This window comes from Caretta caretta, chromosome 9 (assembly GCF_965140235.1).
Source record: "Caretta caretta isolate rCarCar2 chromosome 9, rCarCar1.hap1, whole genome shotgun sequence".
Classification (NCBI taxonomy): domain Eukaryota; kingdom Metazoa; phylum Chordata; order Testudines; family Cheloniidae; genus Caretta; species Caretta caretta.
The window spans coordinates 33926644-33947096 of NC_134214.1; the positions used below are offsets into that span (position 1 = coordinate 33926644).

At 38.7% G+C, this 20453-nt stretch overlaps 1 protein-coding gene across 3 annotated transcripts in view; it reads left to right on the forward strand.

The window, feature by feature from the left end:
* PID1 (phosphotyrosine interaction domain containing 1) overlaps positions 1-20453 on the forward strand; it is a 157527-nt gene that overhangs the window by 41610 nt on the left and 95464 nt on the right. For 2 of the 3 annotated variants that reach the window (XM_048865160.2, XM_048865161.2), the window contains one exon: positions 14578-14724. The exons of the other annotated variant lie outside the window; for it this stretch is intronic. In XM_048865160.2, the coding sequence (XP_048721117.1) occupies positions 14578-14724 (147 nt within the window). The remainder of the gene's footprint in view (positions 1-14577; positions 14725-20453) is intronic. 3 annotated transcript variants of the gene reach the window in all.

Here is a 20453-nt window from a genome sequence, read left to right on the forward strand (position 1 = left end):
GTCCCTGTTAATCCTATAGAAGAGGTGCCATTCAAAGGACAATATCCAAACAGAAAATCATTATTTTCAAATATTCCTGACCTTTGTTACCAATATCCCATAGGTTATTAAACCAAACACTGAAACAAATCCAGTTAATTTTTCACCATTTTTGCTGTTAGTTTTACTTTTTGTGTTTTCATTCCCTGGAACGATGAAACTGGAATGATCTTTCACTTTTGTATATAACCACTTACATTTTCTTCTTGTGCAACTAGAACATTGCTGTTATGTTTGGGTTTCCAGCTATGATGGGAAATGTTAAAGTCCCAAAATGTCTGTTTGCTCCATTATCCCCAATGCAATGACATTGATATCTTGATGAGCATGATACCCCACCAGCAGTTGAAGACAGGAAAAAGCAAAGCTTGGAGCATGTCAATTGACGGTCTGTGACCATTCGATTGCACCCTATAGCGGGCAGGCTTTGCTGAATGTGCAGAGGTCTTTTTCTATCACCAGCCTGTCGGAACATCTGTGGGACATTTGACACTGAATTTGCTTGGAAAGCATGTAGCTGAAGAAAGCTGTGCTATGTGCATGTGCCTGGCGAACTCTAGCTATTGTAGTGAAAAATGTAGTAAAGGTAAACAATGAATAGGCCTCATGCACAGCTCTTGCCTTATTCACGGTGCTTCTTATAAGATAAAAGCTATACAGCTCCTAATGTGTATGGGGAGCCTTTCTGAGGACCTTGCAGTCTGCTCCAGCAGTGAGTGTTCAGTGTTTTGATAATGTCTAGCCAAATTGTTCCACATTTATTTTTATGTTGTTTCTTTGTAAATGCTTTTTTACCACAAAAGTAAGAAACTGTTTACAAATCTTCAAGCCAGATCACATCTTTTCATAGTAATATCTCTATAGGAGACAGGCAATGCTGTTAGGTTCCCCTTGCAGTTTCCTCTGTATTTTTTCCATTGTGGGGTCAGGCTGACCTCATATGGAAGAAACCTTGGAGATGCACATCTTATACATGTCTGCCATGTGTGTACAGGACCTGTCATTAGATACTGTCCCTCTGCCCTACTGCCATGTGAATAAGGGTTTCAGAACCAGACACTTTATGACCAGTTTGAGCTGCCATTTACACCTCTGCTTAATTTGGCCTGCAGACTTAGATGAGAGTTGCATCTTGTTAATATAGGCAACAATTAATTTAATATGCGGAGTATAGCACTTACTTCAATTTGGAGTCTAAAATAAAGCTATAATATGTAATTCAATATTAAAATAGTTGAAAGAACTAATAGATGATGTATGTGTCCTTTGGGCTGAGCAGTCGGAATACAAAGAGCAAGAAACTGCAAAACTGAACAGACAAACATGCTATAAAAACCATCACTAAATACAAAGTTAAATTGCTGAGAAAACATTTTTTGGATGGGGAAACTACTGCGTTTATTTATTTATTTATTCGGGCTAGAATTATTTGTTTATTTAGGTTGGTGGTTGGGAAAGGGGAGTTTTCAGCAATCTCTTTATAATTAAAGGTATTAGTTAATTTTATTAGAGCTCATATAGCTTTACAGCTGCATGCACTGGAATTGATGCTAAAGTAACTTCATTAATAAGCTTTTGCGGTACGTTAGATTGCTATAGAAACAGGAGGCATGGAGACAGCAGGGAAATGTTGGCCAGGCAAGTATGGCTAGCTATTCATTTATTTTAATTTCTTTGGCTCTTTCATGTCTGCTTAAATCATTGCCTAACATAGGTAAGTTGGAGACCATTTGTGTCCTGGGTATTCAGAATTTTTTGAAGTATTATATAAGAGCAGTAACATATTGTGGAAGGACCTTGAGAAGCTTGGAGGTTTAAAAGCCAAAAATGCTTTCCTTATGCATTGACAATCTATATTATTTCCTTTCACCAACCCTGAAAATGTCGTCGTGGTTTTGTTTGCAATAATTGACAGGATTTGCACCAAGAAGCCTTTTAAAAAAAACAGCTCATTTACATTTTCATTTCTACTGCAACTTCATCACACAGCAACCTTAGCCAAAATATTCAGATGCAAAGCTTCTTCTCTTTTTTCAAAGCAGAATTATTTAAATGAAGTTATTGGGAATGGATTGTATTGAAAGTGGTCATAAAGCTTTTTTTTTTTTTTTTTAAAGGGATCACATACTGAGAGTATTAAGGGTCTGATCCTGCAGTCTTTCTCTATGCAGAACTCTCGTTGATTGCAAAAGAAGTGAAAGACTTGCAGATTTGGGCCCTTTATCACAAATCCTGAATTTGGTGAGGGGAAAGTGCAAGTGGAGAGGGTGAGCCCAGGTTCCTCTACCAATTCTAAAAAGACCTGACAACAATAGGAGCCGTTACCTTGGTGGATATTCCAGCTGGGAAAGACCTTGACTATTCAAGGACCTAGACCTGATGTTTCTGAACTAAGGTGAAAGCTCTGAAGCCCTTGCAGTCACTGAAATACTTCTCTGTGATTGGACTTTCTTTTGATATACTCCGAAAGGGCTGGACTGGAATGTGTGGCTAACCAGGTGGACTGAGCCGTAAAAGAAGGGACAGACCTCACAAGATGGAACTATAACTGAAAAGGGGAGATGTCAGGGAGGGAGACAACTTGCCACATCACTGTCTGACCACCTGTCTACCACTGTCTTGGTATGGTGGTGAGTGTTCTCCTTTTCAGTGCCCAATAGGTAAACTCCACGCTAAGAACAGAACTGAGATTTGATGATACTGTAGTGCTTTCATGTAATTAACCAGACAGTTCTTAGAAGGATAGTTCATGCTCATTTCCTATAAAATCGCCTTATTTATATTATAAATTCCCCTGTAGGCCACTGACTCATGACCTATAGGAAGTGGGAGGACCTGTAGGGTAAAATCCTGCCCCCATTGAAGTCAATACAGGGTTTTGTCACTGACTTCAAGGGAACCAGAATTTTACCCATAGATTCTGGGGCATGTTCACCAAGGGTTTTTTCTGGTCATAAGCCACTGGTGGTGTGTGTGTGTGTGTGTGTGAAATTGGAGTGCAGCAAAGCAGCTACAATTTAATTTACTAGGGGGGGCTGCTAGGGACCAGCACAGCCTGAGAAGGTGGCAGCACTGACCAAAATAGACTCATGGCCAGAATACTGTAGAGTGTACTGTAGAGCTCTGCCCCACAGGAGACCCTCCGAGAGAGCGGAGATGATAACACTACTAGTCCTTTCCTGGAGAGAATCCCTCCTCCAGTGCAGAGGACTTAGCTGGGGTAGGGACATGTCATGCACCCTCTGTACGTATACCTGGGGTAGGTGGTGTGTCTTCCTAAATAGTCTGCTTCTGTTCAAAACCATACCTTCTTCTTAGTGCTGCCTGCTCTCTTGGGGAGCTGTGGTGGCTCCTTTCCAACAACCAAATGGAACCCTTGAGAACATCAGTCGTAAAAACTCAGGTTCAGACCAATGAAAGGCAATGCTGTCAATTAGCAACAAAGGTCAATGAAACAATTAATTGTTTTATATAAACAAATGGATTATCATCATGTTAGACGCTCCCCATCATGTAGCTGTGAATCTAGGAATTTGGTGGACTTTCATTTGGCTCATTGTGTTTAAAAGCTCATGTAAGCTTTGTTTTGGGAAGAGACTCACCTCCTTTGTGTCCAGTATATTGCTAAGCTCAAAACAAGCTCTTTTAAAGGTCAGTATAAATTCCCTGTGTGGAACAGGCACCTCACTAACCCAACCCAAATCTTTGGTTCGCAGGAAAAGCCTTACAGAGGCGGTGAGGGAGCACGTCACTATATAACTGTTTAATGAGTTATTGATTTATTGCTGAGAAATGAAGAAGAGCAGGAATATGACTAAAATGCTTTTTGAAAAGGGTGGGTTAGGGAATGCCTATTTTTCTGGTACATATTGTACTAGATAGGTTCAGTCTGCCTGTCGCAGAGAATGGTGAAAGACCTTTTTAAGGCATTCTCTGACGCAGAAAATATTGGAATGGCTCCAACAGTAAATTGAAAAAGAACTAGCCTTGTTCATGCTGCACGATTCCATTGTTTTAATATTGGGCTTTCTCTATCCCATAACATTCCTACTGGAAACTCAATTTAGGGAAAAAATTATAGAAGGATGTCTGAGAGGTTAGCTCAAAATAAAAATGAATAGACGTGACATATCTGTGCCTCCGTGTGTTTTATTTTGCTCTTTCTCCTTTTTGACATCTCTCATTGCTTCATTTTCTTCACTTCCTTTCTTTCCTGTTCTGTCATCTCTGTTTTCTGGTTTGCATTTGACCAGGTAAGTGTACATAAATACTCAGGCTTGCACAGATGAAATTCTGGCACACTGATCCTTTCAAAAATTTTAATCCAATTTGAGAATGCTGATTTTTTTACACACACACACACACACACACACACACACACACACACACACACTGTTGCTTGGTGACAAAAGCTGGTGATGACACCTGTGTTAAATGACGTGAATGTCGTCTCCTTTGTTGATGTGCTTTTGAGCCAAGTTTGCTGTAGCATTTTCCTTTGCTCACTGCTGGAGTTAGTTTAAATATTATTAGAGATGGAAGGAAGAAAAACAAGAAGATGCTGTAACATACAAACGCCATGCTAGGGTTAGTGGAGTCCAAACAGGTGTGAAAACTTTAAACTATTCATATCAGATGTAATCCTATGGATCCAGGCAGGGCGTGCAACTATTGTAAAATTGATTAAGTGAAAGTTATTGTACTTTGTTCCTAGCAATATGAATAATCTTTATATTATTCTACTTAAAATTATTTACTGTGGACACAACATCAGGAGTATTCAGCAATCAGTTTCAAGATATACAAAACAGTCAGCAATAAAAGAATTTAAATTAATAATATTTAGTAATTAATAATGTAATTTCATTTGCATACTTTATGCTGACACTGAGAAGCTGCTTTTTTTTTTTGCATGGGAAGACAATAATAATAGTCAACTAAATATTGAGTCCGGCTCACCCAGATGATGATATTGATAATGGGGCTCTAATTATCTAGCACTTAGATCCAAGCTGTAAATTTGGCATCTGAATAAGATTCAGAGATGTTTTCATCTGTGGTTTTGGGTTTGCCTGTTGCAGAGATAAGATCGGTCATGCACTTCTCATCTGGATCCATACTTCTCCAGGGTTGGGAGGGTGTTTGCATCTTGGCTTGTGTTTTGTTTGAGCAGCAATCCTGCTGACTGGAATCACATAAACTTGGTATCAGAACCAAGTAATCCAAGCCAGAGCAAACAAGTACACAGAGTATGAAAACAAAACGTTTCACATGAATTAAGTTGTCATGAAACACAAATTCTTTGAACTTGTAAGAAAACAATGCAAAGAGAGCATCAGAACAGGGGACTGTGTAACCATGGCCACTGGCAGAGCTTGCGACTTGTATTTATAAAACCCTGATAATTAGAGTTATTGAAGACAGCATATGACATACCACAAGAAGGAGCAAGATATCTGCCTACCGATTGGCATTGATAATGAGATGAAATGTACCTTAGTGCTCACAAGCAAGGATGCCACAGAAGGTCCCACTGAAAATGGTTTTGAAGTTGAATTGGCTTCTCTTCCCCTTCATGCCAGTTCCCTTCAAAATATATATTTACCCTCTTCATCTTAAACAAGCCCAGCTATGATCGTTCCCCTTCTGCCTCTCCAGTGACAGCCCCGTCTCCTATATGCCATTCCCATCTTCCCCCTCTCACTGTCTGTGAGATTCCATCTGGATTTCACTGTTGCCTGCATCCCCTTATTTTATACTCCTGGTGATCTCATCTGCTCACATGATACCAGCTACCTTCTTCCTTTTCTTTCCCCCGAAACATTCTCCATTCTACCCCTTCTCTGTCACTTACTACATTGTCTCCCGCTGATAATGCTAGCTTCATTCTTCTGTGTGTCAGCTTTACACACAAACATCATCTTCCATATGGCTTCATCTTACACCTGGAACAAACCCTACCATGTTTCCTATAAGAAATCCGATGGTTTCTTATGATCGCTAGGGTGAGCGTCACTGAATTGGCACTTTTATTATTATTATTTATTGAAAAAGTAATACCATTTTGCAAACACAGTCATAAATATTGTATATATTTGACTGTATTCTTAGCCTCCACTGTTCATATGTCACTTGAAGCAATTTGGGGCAGGTACTAGGCCTTCTCTTCATATGTTTGTACAGTGCCTTGGATGTCACTTCAATCCTGATTGGATCTTTGGAGTCCTATTGTAATTCCAATCTTAAATAACAATAATAATAGTAACTAACACACCTAAAATGCCAAAAGTACTTTTAGTTGTGAATCTATCCTTGAGTTGCTCTGATTGCCATTATAATTTTGATAGGGTTTAGAGATAAAACAGGAGTAATTTGCTAGTTTTTCACTGAAATATCTGCTGTCATCTGAAAGAGAGTTAAAGAATTTGGTTTGATATATTAGCAGACTATATGTATATGTATCTTAACAAGAGACAAGACACAATCTTAATAACCAGCTTTCTAGAATTTGATCAGTTTTAAAAAGATTACCCAAACCGGATTTGCTTGAATATTAAGAATCATGACATGATCGTGGATTCTACAGACTTGTATGCATGGTAATCAGCTTTGCATTACAGAGATATTGCTGATGGAATGAGTTTTGATGCTAAGTGTGTCCATCTCCTTTACAGAGGATATTATTGTATTGTCCAGTGGAATGTTATGTGAATGACTAATAAAGAACAAATAGATACTGTACAGTAAAGTTGAACGAACAGAAAATAGTATTTAAAGTGTATTAGCAATATTTGTTGAAACAAAACCACAGATTAAATGTGGCATTTATTTGTATCCAGTGGCATTTGCTTTATAAATAAAACAAAAAGCCTAGAAATAGGTATTTTTTCATATACACAGTGCCAGAATTTTTCCATTCTAGGTGAGGACTTAAAATGGGGGAGGATTACTCTGAAATCCTGTGCCTCTGATTATAATCTCATTTACACTGATGTCAGTGGAGTTATATTTGTATAAAACTGATGTAAGCAGATCTGGGGAGTACTGAGCTTCTGAAGGGGTCTGCGTTTTGAACAATGTGTAAAAACAAAGTTTTGCTCACCTGTGGTCATTAAAGATACCATGGCATTTTTGTAAACAGCAAGGCTGTTAACCCTGGTGTCTTGGTCAAAATCCAGTTGAAGTAATTCCGTCAACTGCGTTCCTAAATTGATTCTGCAGTTTCCGTTGGATACACTCTCCTAACCTGCTGTGTAGTTTTGTGTGTTTCACACCAGAGCTAGCTGGACTTTACTCATAGGTGAATGATCTCTGTATAGAAGTGAGTGCAATGCTAAGTGTTTTTTAATCTTTTTGAATGAAAAGAGCTTTAGATTGAATTGGCATTTTGCTACTGCAATATGGCCTTCAACTGGAAAATTTTTTCCAATCTTGGGTGCCGCATGGGTTGAGTTGCACTCCTTTATTGTAAAACCACATTGTGGGGTTAATCCATCTTTCAACTACTTCCAATTCAAAACATATTCTTTGATACATATTAATATCTTACTGTCCTATGTGTTGCATCATTTGCTGGTCCATGGGTACATGATCAACCTCTAGCAGAATTCAAATAATCTTAAAACATTATGCCTGCAGGTGTAACCACTAGCAACATTTTGTGAAATATTTGATGGGTCTTGAGAATACAGATAAAGTTCCAAGTTTAAAATCTTCAGGGTTTACATTATCACACATAACAGGAAAAATGCAAAAGCAGCTGAGCTTTTGTGTATTTTTTTTTTAAAAAAAAAAGGTCACTATGGAAATCTTGTTAAAATGCAGGTCAGATTATAATCTCACATACAAAGGTGATTTTCCAGAGTAACTCATTGAAGCAATGAGTTTAGAATCTGACCCACTATCTCTAAATCCTTGTATTTATTAATGATAAAGGATAAGAGAAAGTTGTAGTCTACGACTCTGATCATAGTATTGGGGGTCAGTTTGATTCTGATGTTGCACAAGTGTAAATCAGGAGTGATTCCATTGGAATCAGTGGAGTTACACTGTTGTAAAATTGGTGTGGGTAACAGTGAGTGTTGATCATTAACTAATGTGAGTATTGAGAATTGCTACTTAAGCATTAAAGATGAAAAGCAGTGCACAAGTACTAAATATTATCGTTAGAAAGGCATGCTCTCTATTTTTATTCTCCAAACAATCTTTTTAATTGTATGAGGTCATGATGTTTTCTTTTAGTCCTTTGGCCATGGAAATGATTTTTATTTTCATTGACATAGAAGCATGCCTTTCTCATGATATTTAGTACTTGTGCACTGCTTTTCATCTTCATTGCTTAAGTAGCAATTCTTAATACTCACATGGGAATGATTTTTATTTTCATTGACAAATTAGAACTAAAAAACATAAAATGTTAATGTTTAGTTTTAATTATAACTTATGACTTAAAGTGTTTAGTACATATAATTTCCAAATTGATAGCTGTGGAAAAATAATCGTTTTAAAGAAGTTCTGTATTTGAATATTTGGAGGATCGCTGAATGAAATATGTGATGAAAACACTTAAGATTAGAAAGTTGTGGCCCTATGAATGATTCATCTATATAGCTGATCTTTGTGGTCTGGTGCACATTTCACTATTATTCAGTACAAGACTAAAGATTACCGTGCAAGACTAAAATTTGCTGTCACTGGGGCAAGAAACACTTTGAAGGCAAGACCCCTGAGGAAAAATGTACATACTGCACTGTACGTACTGGTTGTGCATACATCACATACAGTGATCTCTCTGGTCAGCTAAGGAGTGGGGCTGCTTGGCTACAAAGAGGGAGATTCAACCTTCTAGAAAGGAGGTAAACTGAATGGAAGAAGGTAATGTGAGAACCTCAGTGGTTTCAAGAAGGGCTTGAAGGACCAACACCATGGTTTTGTGTTAAGGTAGCTTCATGGGATGATTATTAGCCCAGTAAAGTTTGTGTAGATTTTTAAATTGAATAGGTTTCAGATCCTGCAAACATGAAAATACAATTATAATTACCACACTAATCCTGTCTGTATAATTCTTTGGGAATCAATTAAACTAGTTCACCTGCTCAAGGAATTTGAAACTTGCTGAGAAGCTTTCGGTGTTATATTGCTTATTGGCTCTTTGTGTTTCTTGTAAACAGGCAGACTGAATCAGCAACACCGTCTACATGGATGGAATATAAATTTCTGTACAGTTCTGCTTCCTTGAGGATTTTCAATATAAGAACTACCATATGAAACTGAGTAGTTCTGGCACATAAAATGTAAATGATAACAGTGTGCTTTATGTATTAAATTGGTATAAATCATGCTTCTTAAGCACTGAGTGAATTTAATGTTCTTTAAAGGTTGTGGATTGACAGCACTGGAAAGCTAATGTCTCAGCTTTAAAATAAAAAGGTGCACTGGTCACCATTAAATGTCTGCATTTGCCAACAGTTTCCACTAAAGATACCAGTTAGGAACAGGAACTAAGGCTCAGATACACAAAGGGCCTTCAGTGTTGCAGTTTCTAACTTCAAGGTGCCTTGCCACTCAATGGAATTTCAGTCCCAGGTTAGGTGCCTTGGTTCCCGATACAATGAATGGGGAGGTTGGGTGCCTAAGAATAAGATCCATAAAAGCCAGAACACTGACCCACCCACTGTGAGGGGTGTGACCCAAGCACTGCCCCTCTCCAGAAGTTAGGTGCCTATCTCTCCTTGGGATTCTCAGGTGGAGTTAAGTGTTTACACTATTTTTGGAAGAATTGCTGGAATGGGTGGGAGAAGGATGTAGCCTCCCTTATGATGTTTAGCTCAGTGGTCAGGGTACTCACCTGGGATGTGGGAGACCTGGGCACAATTTCCACCCCTTGCCTGATTTGGAGCAGGGATTTGAATTTGGGTTTCCCACCTCTCAGGCAAGTGCCCTAGCCCCTGGCCTATAGATGTATTCTTTCACTCTCTTTGGCCCAGTGCATATTTAATTATTTATAGACAGTGGAACAGCTTCAACATGAGAGACCCCACCATAATATCCTATTGCCCAGGGCGCTCCCTTGGGGGTGGGAAACCCAAGGTCAAATGCCTGCTCCACATTAACCAAGGGAAGAGGAGGGGAGCAGGGGGGAATTGAACCTGGGTCTCCCACATCCCAGATGAGTGCTCTAATCACCAGGTTCAAGGAAGATTGCTCCTGCCAGCACTTCCTCCTCCCTGGCTGTTTTGCTTGAGTTTTAGATGTACTCTAAGAACACTTATCAGATCAGGCCATGAAGGCAAGACAGCTAAGAGAATGCCTTGTGTGAGGATGTTGCAGGTCTTAAGCGGCTGGGTGCTTAGACTGAGGTGGGTGTGCACATGCTCACTGGCAGAAACTTAGGCACCTCTGTGTTTAGGTGGCAGCTCAGCACAGGTTTTGAGGATCTTAGTGGCACTTAAATTTTGGAGTTCTGCATAACTGCCACTTTAGGTGCATAAGTCCCTTTGTGGATCTGGCCATAAGGCACCGATTCAGTAATGCACTTGAGCGTGCTCTTAGGTTTAAACGCATGAGTAGACCCATTGACTACCCAAATACGCTTCAATGCTTCTACTGATGTACTGAAAGCTAAACAGGTGTTTAAGTACTTTTCTTAATTTGGGACCTCACTGTGTGGCATCTGCTGGCAAATCTTTACTTTTTAATGCCAACTACAATATGCCTCTTAAAATGGCAGTGCAAATTTTCCTTTCCATACCATCAGTGTATCCCAGGCTAAAGTAGGACATCCTTTAGGTCTGAGCGGTAGTTGTGTGTGTATATATTCATTCTAGGCATGCCCTTACTGAGGAGACTAACAACTAGTTTGCACTTTACTGTCAATTGCAGTTGTTGGTTTTTTTTTGGCATTTGCCACTGTTGACTAGATTGAAGACTAAGGCCACTCCATCTGACTTCACATGTAATAGTGACAAGATGGCAAAAAATATTCTTTTCCCCTTTTTAAGCCTTTGTAGGTGGTTGGTAATATATGAGAGAAATAGATCATAGCTTGGATTATCATAGCTTTTTCTCACTTTTTGGCAGTGTGCGATTTTTTTTTGTCCTTGCAAGTAATCGCAATGAAGATGAGAGGCAAGGTGAGCCATATCTGGGGTCTGATTCACTGAACTCTAGAGGAATCTATTCATAGGGAGGGTGGGAAATCTTCTTGTTAAGAGCACTGTTACTGTATCAAAGTGTAACAGTGAAATACATTTAATTAAATAAAACAGGGCTATGGGAATGATTCTCTTTTTATCTCATTTAAGAGTTTCTCCCCCCCCCCCCCCCCGCGACCTTTCTTCTGTTTTCTCCCTAAAGTGCTTATCTATGGAAACAGCAATTTTGGCCCATGGCGATGGAGTGGCTAGGAAGTGGGTTAGGATTTCATTTTTAGTTTGAAATGCTTCCAGCCATGAACTCTGTTTGTAGCCAGAATCAGTCCACCAGTAAAATAGTACTTGGTGAAAGTTTTAAAAAAAAGTTTGAATTTACACCCGTCTCCCCCAGCCAGCCATCCACACACATTGAAGAGTAGGGCTCCTCTGGGCCGGAGTTCTTGGGTGCTTTGATAGAACGGACATGTTGTTCTCAAGGTTGTGTTATTGAGGGGAGATTAATAAAACCTGTGAAAGAATGTTGGCAAGTGAAGGACTGTGGTAAGAAATTCTCTCTCACAGCTCTGTGATCTGCCCATGTTTCAAGCCTGTATTACTCTTTGTATTATTTTTTATGTTTTCTTCTGAAGAAATAAATCTCTTTTCTCAGCAGCAAGTTAGCAAATCTGTATCCTATATTTGTAATTTAAGGGATACAGTGGTCCAGGTTAGTAGATTAGCAATTCCTTAACTGGCGTAGCAAGTAATGTTCCATAACTGATCTTACATTCCTCTTTTCAAATTGAGCATCTCAAACTTTGATAGTATTTTGTGCTAATCAAGGGCAATAAGGTATTTATTGATGATTACATGTTCTGTTCATTCCCTCTGGGGCACCTGGCATTGGCCACTGTCAGAAGACAGGATACTGGGCTAGATGGACCTTTAGTCTGGCCCAGTATGGCCATTCTTATGTATTTCTAAGCCTTTACTAAAAACTTACTGAATTAATCTATGACATTCAAATCAATGAACTCCTTATTCAAAATTGAAAGAAATGAAATCAGAGAATATCAGGGTTGGAAGGGACCTCAGGAGGTCATCTAGTTCAACCCCCTGCTCAAAGCAGGACCAATCCCCAATTTTTGCCCCAAATGGCCCCCTCAAGGATTGAACTCACAGCCCTGGGTTTAGCAGGCCAATGCTCAAATAAGGGTATGTAAAAGAATGTTCCCAGAGAGCTTAGTAATAGCTAACAGCGCTCTTCTCCATAAATATATGTCAAAGTATATTCTTTAATGAATAATCATCTTAAATGGAGTGCTCTTTTGCCTAAGATAATACATTATTGTGCTTAGGAGAATGAATGGGATAATGGAGAATATGAGAGAAAGTCAGATTAGAAATATGAATACATCTCTTACCAGAGTGAAAACAAAAGGACTACTTGTGGCACCTTAGAGACTTAACAAATTTATTTGAGCATAAGCATCCGATGAAGTGGGCTGTAGCTCACGAAAGCTTATGCTCAAATAAATTTGTTAGTCTCTAAGGTGCCACAAGTCCTCCTTTTCTTTTTGTGAATACAGACTAACACGGCTGCTACTCTGAAACTTACCAGAGTGGACGCCCAAATGGCTGCATAAACAGCATGGAAACATTCAGAGATGCCCTGTAGTATGATGACAGGCCATAACTTCATGGGTAGAGTGGGAAAGCAAGTATTATTTTCATAGACCATTGGTATTTCTGCCTTTTCGGTACACTTATTGAGTACAATATTCTTCATCATAACAGTCACTAGTACAAAACATTGAGGAACTAAGGATTAAAGTGTTTCAGAGTAGCATATTGTTTTAACAGTCCTTCAGTTAGCATCCCAATAGCATGTTTATGTAAATTATATACAGAGGTTGTTGCTAAGGACTTATCATACATTTTGAATGGGAAATCCATTTAATAGGGTCTTGAGTTTAAAGCACAGAACTGAAAATCAGAAGACAGGGATTCTAGTACCAGTTCTGACACAGCCTTTCTGTGTGACCTTCGGTAAGTCACTAGGTTTCCTGGTTTGTAAAATAGAGACAATAATGGTTCTCTTATTCCTGGGAGTGCAGGAAGGCTGAGCTAAATGAGGTTTACAAAGCATGCTGAAATCCTGTGATAAAAGATGCAAAGTGTAGTTTTATTAATAAAATTTCCTCTGCTAAATTGGAGATTAAAGTTTAGTTTTAGTGAAAATAATCACAAGTATGGTAAAGTTAGTAAAGGTGTATAATTAATGAGGCCTAATTTGGAGGCTGTAATCAATGAAGCTGCTGTTAGAAATAGGTTCTGTATGTTGTTAGTAGTGTCTTGAAAATGTTCATAACTATATGTCCTTTCCAAATAAATAGTGATTAACAAACGCTATATATTCCTGAGTTCAGGATCAGTTGAAAGTTGACTCTGCAAAATTAGTTTGGAAATCTCCCAAGAACAGGCTTTCTTTATTTAAAAACTTTTAAAATGTTGTATTGTTTTACGTGAGAGTTTGTTTTAAAAACTTGCCATTTAACATTATTACGGTTTAATCTTTATTTTTCATAATTTCCCATTCTAAGCATAGGGAGTACTGTGTAAAAAAGAAAAAAAAATGCTGGAAGTGCCACCTACTCTTATGGACCAATACTGTGATTTACCTGAGTACACTATATATCCTGTTCAGAGTGAACAATGGAAGGGGGTCCAAATTTAACAAGCCAAGGAATCAAAGACAAATGGAGAGGGCCTGACAAGGCATCCAACTCAATGGGAGTGTTGCTGGTGAAGTCCGTGAGAGCAGAATTGAGCCTTGGGGGAGGGGGAAAATAATAAACACTAAAAAAAATTCCTTTGAAATGTTGATTTCTGAATTATAGGGCCACAGAGATAAGGCATTTTGTCTTTTTCCTTTTTTCTTCCAAATGTTCTGATTTTCCCATTTTATCTTAAGTAGAGGCTTGCTGGGTATGGTCTGTCTTTACCAGGAAGGGCAGTTTGTGGAAAGATTCAGTGTGTGACTGGGATTTTGATTGATTTTTAGTGGGATTTGTGGGTGCCCAGCACTCCTGAAAATCAGGTCACTTTCACTTAGGTGCACAAATATGGATTTAGGAGCTGAAAGTTAGGCCTTCAAATTTGGAAATGTTGGCTTCTGTTCTAAAAGATACTGGGCCACTCTTTGTGTGTGTTTTATTTAGTTGTACATGTTTACTCATTTCTAATAGTAATCTATTTTTTTAATTTATAAAACATCCTCCTATTGCACATGAGGCTTCCAAGGCACTGAATGGACAGTTAAAGACACTCAGGTGAATAGAAGTATTAACTTTCAGTCCTCCTTTGTCTGAATTCAAGTGAATTGCTTTTTTGTTTTGTATTTTAGCATTTTCAGACCATGTTGAAGACCAAGTTGAATGTCCTAACTCTTCGGAAAGAGCCTCTTCCTACAGTGATCTTCCATGAGCCAGAAGCCATTGAGCTGTGCACCACAACTCCATTAATGAAGACCCGGGCCCATACTGGATGCAAGGTATTTGAAAAATCAAAACCCCCAAGGCTCAAGACAACTGTGGAATTGTTCCACACGTATAAGAGGAAAGTGGGAAAAAATTCATTTTGTTATCTTGGAAACCTCATTAAATAATGCTAATACTGTGAGGTTTATAAATCAAAAGAATCTTTGGGCTTTTTTTAATTAACATTCTGCTCCTTAATAAATGAGGTTCTCATGCATAGAGAATGAAATCCCAAAGTAGTTTTGCAATCCTGGCAATAAATTGCACTTGGATCCTGGCTTCCAAAATTGCTTATTATACTCAATATGTAAGTGTTTTAGTGATGGTGTCATTTCACCTGGGCTAATTTAAACATGATTATCGGTACTAACACTGAGATGAAAGATGAGGTTCCCAGGCCTAAGCACCCTGTTTAGTAATCCTTACTAACATACATATATGCCCATTGAAATGGCTTTGCAGGATCAGGCTTGAGATCATATTTAAAAATAAAGAATTAGACCTTGAATCAATTAACCAGCAAGATGACTTTGTCCAATTGCAGCAAACTACAGCTCCTGAAAAAGTGTATTTATTCTCTAAACTGCTTAAGCGCATAAAGTACTTTCTCTACTGTGACTATTTAACAACAGTGAACAGATCTGCCTGTCTGTCTGGGTATATCTGTCTAATTTAGTTACAAAACTAAGTTAGCCCAGTGGAGCCACAGATGTTAGGGGAGATTGAGCTGGATTCTCATTTGGCTTGTACATCATCAACAGGATTGTTAGCTAAGTTCCAGTTGCTGAGCCAGATACATACCTGAGCCCAAAGGTAGTGAGAGAACAGTTCTTTTAGTCTTGGGCATCACTTGCTGTGCAAGATGCCAGCTGTAAAATAAAACCCTTTCTGATGTCACAGTGGTAGGTGAAATAGAAATTTCAAGTTACAAGTAAAACTTACAAGACCTTTTGTGCCTGTTGTTTCTGGTAATAGCCATTGAGATATTGCCATTTGGTAGAAGTGTGGAGGGAGAGGTTGCTTGATGGTGGTTTCCTATGCTTTTCACAGCATTCTCAGTAGGTAAAGGAAATGAGTTGTGGGTACATTATGAAATGCTTTACAGTGTTAGGCTGTTTTTTTCCTGGAATGTCGGTCACCAGGATTTTATGAGCAAACCTTTGTTCTCGGAAGTTTGACTTTCTTGTGGCTCTTTGCTGCGAGTGCAGCTGAGAAGAGCTCATGTTCAGTGTCAAGTGCCATTGCTGCATTGTGTTGATACAGTAGAACACAAGCCAAATGAGCCCTACGCAATATTATAAGTCATTCCTACTGCCAGAGGTTTCCCTAATGATGTCTTTTGTCCTTTGTGTTGATACATAATGAAATTTGGGGAACATCAGTAGTTAATAGTACGGACTGTGGAGGGTCTGGCTTTCACATTTTGTGTGATGGGCTTTGGCTTAACAACACTTTCTGAAAGGAAATTTAACTCTGCCTCTGAGAGTATGATTGTAGAGTTCAAATCAGAGAGTGCTATTGGACTCATCCTGCAGTTCTTTAACAAATGAAAGCTCTTCTTTAACAAGTGACGCGTGTTGCAGAATGAGTCGGAATCTATAGCAGTCAGAATCCTATTCCATACTTAGCTTTTTATGTATTTCTGTGAAAAAGCATCCTATCAGCTACCACTATATACATATCTTCTTCCCCTACTTGTCAGTGGCAACAACTGTATGTCATGCAGTGTTGTAGTCCATCTCCTTGCCAGAATTGCTGCCTACAGTGTAGTTTCCAGTGCTTTGTTGAGTTAGTCTCAAACGACTCAAGAGATGAGGCTTCTAGTACCTTTCCTGGGAGACCATTCCGTATTTGCATTGCTCTCATGGTTAAGAAGTTTTCCTCAGTTATTAACCCGATTTTTCCCTTTCCCTATTTTACCTCATTGCTACATTTATTTATCCTTCTCTTCAAATATTTGTAGCTGGTTTGGCTTCCTCTCCCCTTGATGCTCAACGCTCCTCGCCCCACCCCCACCCCCGCAGCACTTCAGTGACTAATTCATTTTTACTTCTTCAGGTAACTTTTTCAATAGCAATTACTGTTTTTCTTTTGCCTTTTGGTTAGATCCACCAAAAGACCTAGATGAGTAATAAAAAAACATAGCAAATAGAGTTGGGCAAATACTATGTGACTATCTGCTGGATGAATAATTTAGGGAAAATTTAATTGCATAATTTTTTCAAAAGTTTGTGAAATTTAGCCAAATTATTCAGCAAATGTTATTCAGGCAGCTTTACCCTCCCACAGTTTCCCTCCACCATCCAGCTTTAGACTGTTGAGTAAATTTGCTCGCTAGATTGGTTCCTGAAAAGAGTGTTCACCCAGCCTTTAAAAACCATCAGAGTGCCTCCCATGTCTGCATTTCCTTAATCTGTATACCTAGGCTTGCCTTTTTCCAATCTTATCCTATCATTCTAGGCTCAACAACATGACTCCACCAAGCAAACACACACTTACACAAACAAACAAGATATAATTTACATTCGATTTTGCAGCACAGAACTGCAGTTATTCCACATTCAAAATTCTAACGGTCATAGTCTCTCAGTGCAATAGTAACTTACTCAAGGGCACAAGTTCCAGCTCCTTCTTGCTATCCCGGCCCTTCTTTTCTTTACTCTCTTTCTTTGAAATTCCTGACATACAGGCAAGAGCACTGCTGCAGTCTCAGGATTTCAAGACTGAACAACACCTCAGATGCCATTGCAGTCTTTGCTTGTGATTTCATATAGTTCATAATGCAGGCCAGCGTAGCCGAAACTTCTTGGGTAGTGTGTGCTGTCAAAGATTCCAATATATTTCTTAAAGATGAACAGACTAATTTATGAGAGAGGTGAGGTCAGAGCCCAGAGTGGAAGCTTGGGTTCTACTTCTACTGCTGACACTGCTTACAGTCTTGGGCAGGACACTCGGGTCTTGATCCTGCCCATTGCTGAGACCCCTTATCTGTCAAGAAAGTCAACAACATGGGTGCCAACAAGATTGGATGCTGCTTTTTTCAGCAATACTATGCGGTTTAATGTAGTTAATGTTTGTAGACAGTGACAAAAGAAAAGCGTTTTAGCATTTTGGTCACAACAATAGTAGCTGTTTTCAAGAGAGAAACAAAACACCTTGGTTAATCAGGGACCTGTACATAGAAAGTCACTATTTGAGTTAAACCCTAATATAGCTGGGAAGGGGAGGAGAATGCTAAGAATATATGTTTTATTGTTTCCAGCTCACTTGTTGGGCGAGATTTTTAATCATGGGTTTCTAAATTGCTCCTACCAAAAATTAAATACATATCTTTTTGTATGTGCATGAGTGCAATTTAGATCCCCACATATGAATATTGGGCTCCCCCTTGTTCATATGCTGAGGATTTAGATTTGACTGTGGTTATCTGACTTGTAGCTCTTTGATTATTAATTGTGATGCACTCTTGTGTTTTCAAGTGGAAACTTCCTCTCCTTTCAGCACAACACTAAGTACTGTAGCATCAGGTTGAGATTGGAAACCTGGACCGCTTCTCGAAAGTAGGTTGCTCAAAATGGTCGCTTCTCAAAAGTAGCTGCTTCTACTGTCCCTTTTTTAAAGCTTTATCCTTATCCTTTGAAGAATAATCAAATATTATATTACTTTATGCAGATTTCAAGGCTCCTCGTTTTCTATCTCTTAAAGCTGTGGAGGCATTACAAGGGATTTTATGTATTCTGTTGCTGCTTTTCCAGGCATTGTTACTGTAATGCAAAATGACAGAGGTTAAAAATGTTGCCTTGTAACTTGTGAAGTGGTGTCATTGGTTGAACATTTGTATTAAATGATAAGACTCTTCAATGTGAAGTCTGTATTGAAGAGTCAGTGACCAGAGTCAGTAGTGGTTTCATTCAAATGTAGTGACCCTTATTCTTGGATTGACCAGGGGGTCTCGATTAGAGCAGCATGAGCCTAGCAAGGAATATTATTCATCAAAGCTGATTTGCTATAGTTTAGGTACAACTCATTCCTTTCCTAGGGATAAGCTCTTGTTAAATGGCAACATAAATTTCCATGATACAGCATTTTTAGGTATGATACATTGCCTGTGGTTTTTCTTTTATATTCAGTTGGGAAGATTATTACATTCAAGCTCTTTGCTCATCTCTGTTGGACATGTAATATTAACATTTCTGAAATGACTAATGTGAGCTTAATGCTTTTAAAGTTCTTTTCAAATAAGATGGCAGGTAACTTGCATAGGTGGCATTAGTGAGATAATGATGTTTTAAAACCAAATCTGACTCATACTGTTACAGATGAAAAATTAAGAATTAATGGAAGCAGGTATAATTTATACCTGTTATTCTGGAGTTGTGAAAAAATATTTTCACCAGCAGTAGAAAGGACCTAATCCTGTGTCTGGACTTCCTAAATGGTAGTGGTTAGTGGAGTTTGTGTTCTGTGCACGCTGGGGGTCCTTGCCCACAATTGGAACTTCTAGGTGCTTCTGTAATATACATTATACTAATAATCTTCTGTACTTGATGTGTGGTATGGCTTTATGGAATATTGAAGACCCTGGGCCAAATCCTTCTCTTCATTAAACCTGTGTTAGTTCATTAACTTTATTGGAGTTACTTCAAATTTAACTAGCATGACATAAATGAGAATTTGACCCACAATGCAAAAATCCATAATTAATTTCTAGAGTTAATAGTCAGTGATTTGCTCTCATGCCTCAAAAATAATGATCTGATGATGTCCCACACAAATAAGAAAATCCTCATTGGGATACTTGTAAAATAGGTGTCCTAAATTTGCCCCCTGGGCCTGATTCTGATCTCCTTTCCTGGGAGACATTATTCAAGAAATAATGCCTGTGAAGTCAGTGGAATTGCACCAATTTGAAAGCTGGGTTAACTAAGAGGATGCGCAGGAACAGACAAAAGCTTAGAATCCTAGAGTAATACATAATTCCTAAATTAAATAATAATAATAATAATTATTTTATTACTGATAAATATCCTTGTTAAATTTTACCAAACTCTTGCTTGGGTATTACTCTGTCTATTTCTGCTTGTCTCTCTTCTCTATTTAGATTACAAACTCTTTGGGGTAGGGAGTTATTGTGTGTCTGTAAAATATCTAGGACAATGGGATCCTGATTCTGATTTGGGGGGGGGGGGGGGGGCTCTTAGTAATACCACAATACAAATAATAAATAAATAATGTAACAATAATAACGACATGGCATGTCAGCTTTTGACTACTGTCCCTTTTAGCTAAATACAACACAATAGCCTAATAGTCAGGACCATCCCTAACCCCGTCCTTTTCCTCCCAATTTGTTTGACAAATCCCAAATTCTCACCTCAATCACTTAAAGAAAAGTGGCAAACTGCTACCCTGTACTACATGTTTACTATTTCCTGTGCATATCTTATGCTACTGAAATCTAGATAATCTAGATAGTGAGTAAGTAAAATGTGGTGCAAATAAAGCTTTTCTTCTCACTTGAATACTGAGGGTCAGCTCATGGTCCCTGCTCTGGCCTCTTTGTGCTATCCTGGTGGAGCAGAGGGGCTGAAAAACTGCCCTGTGAGGTCAGTTGAGGTTTCTCCTCATGTGGGGGAAATCCCAGATGACATAAAGTTGGTTTAAGGGGGTTTGTCAGCTGGCAATTTCTTGGCTGGTCTAATGGCTCATAGAGATCTGTTACAAGCTGAGGTAATGGTCCCAG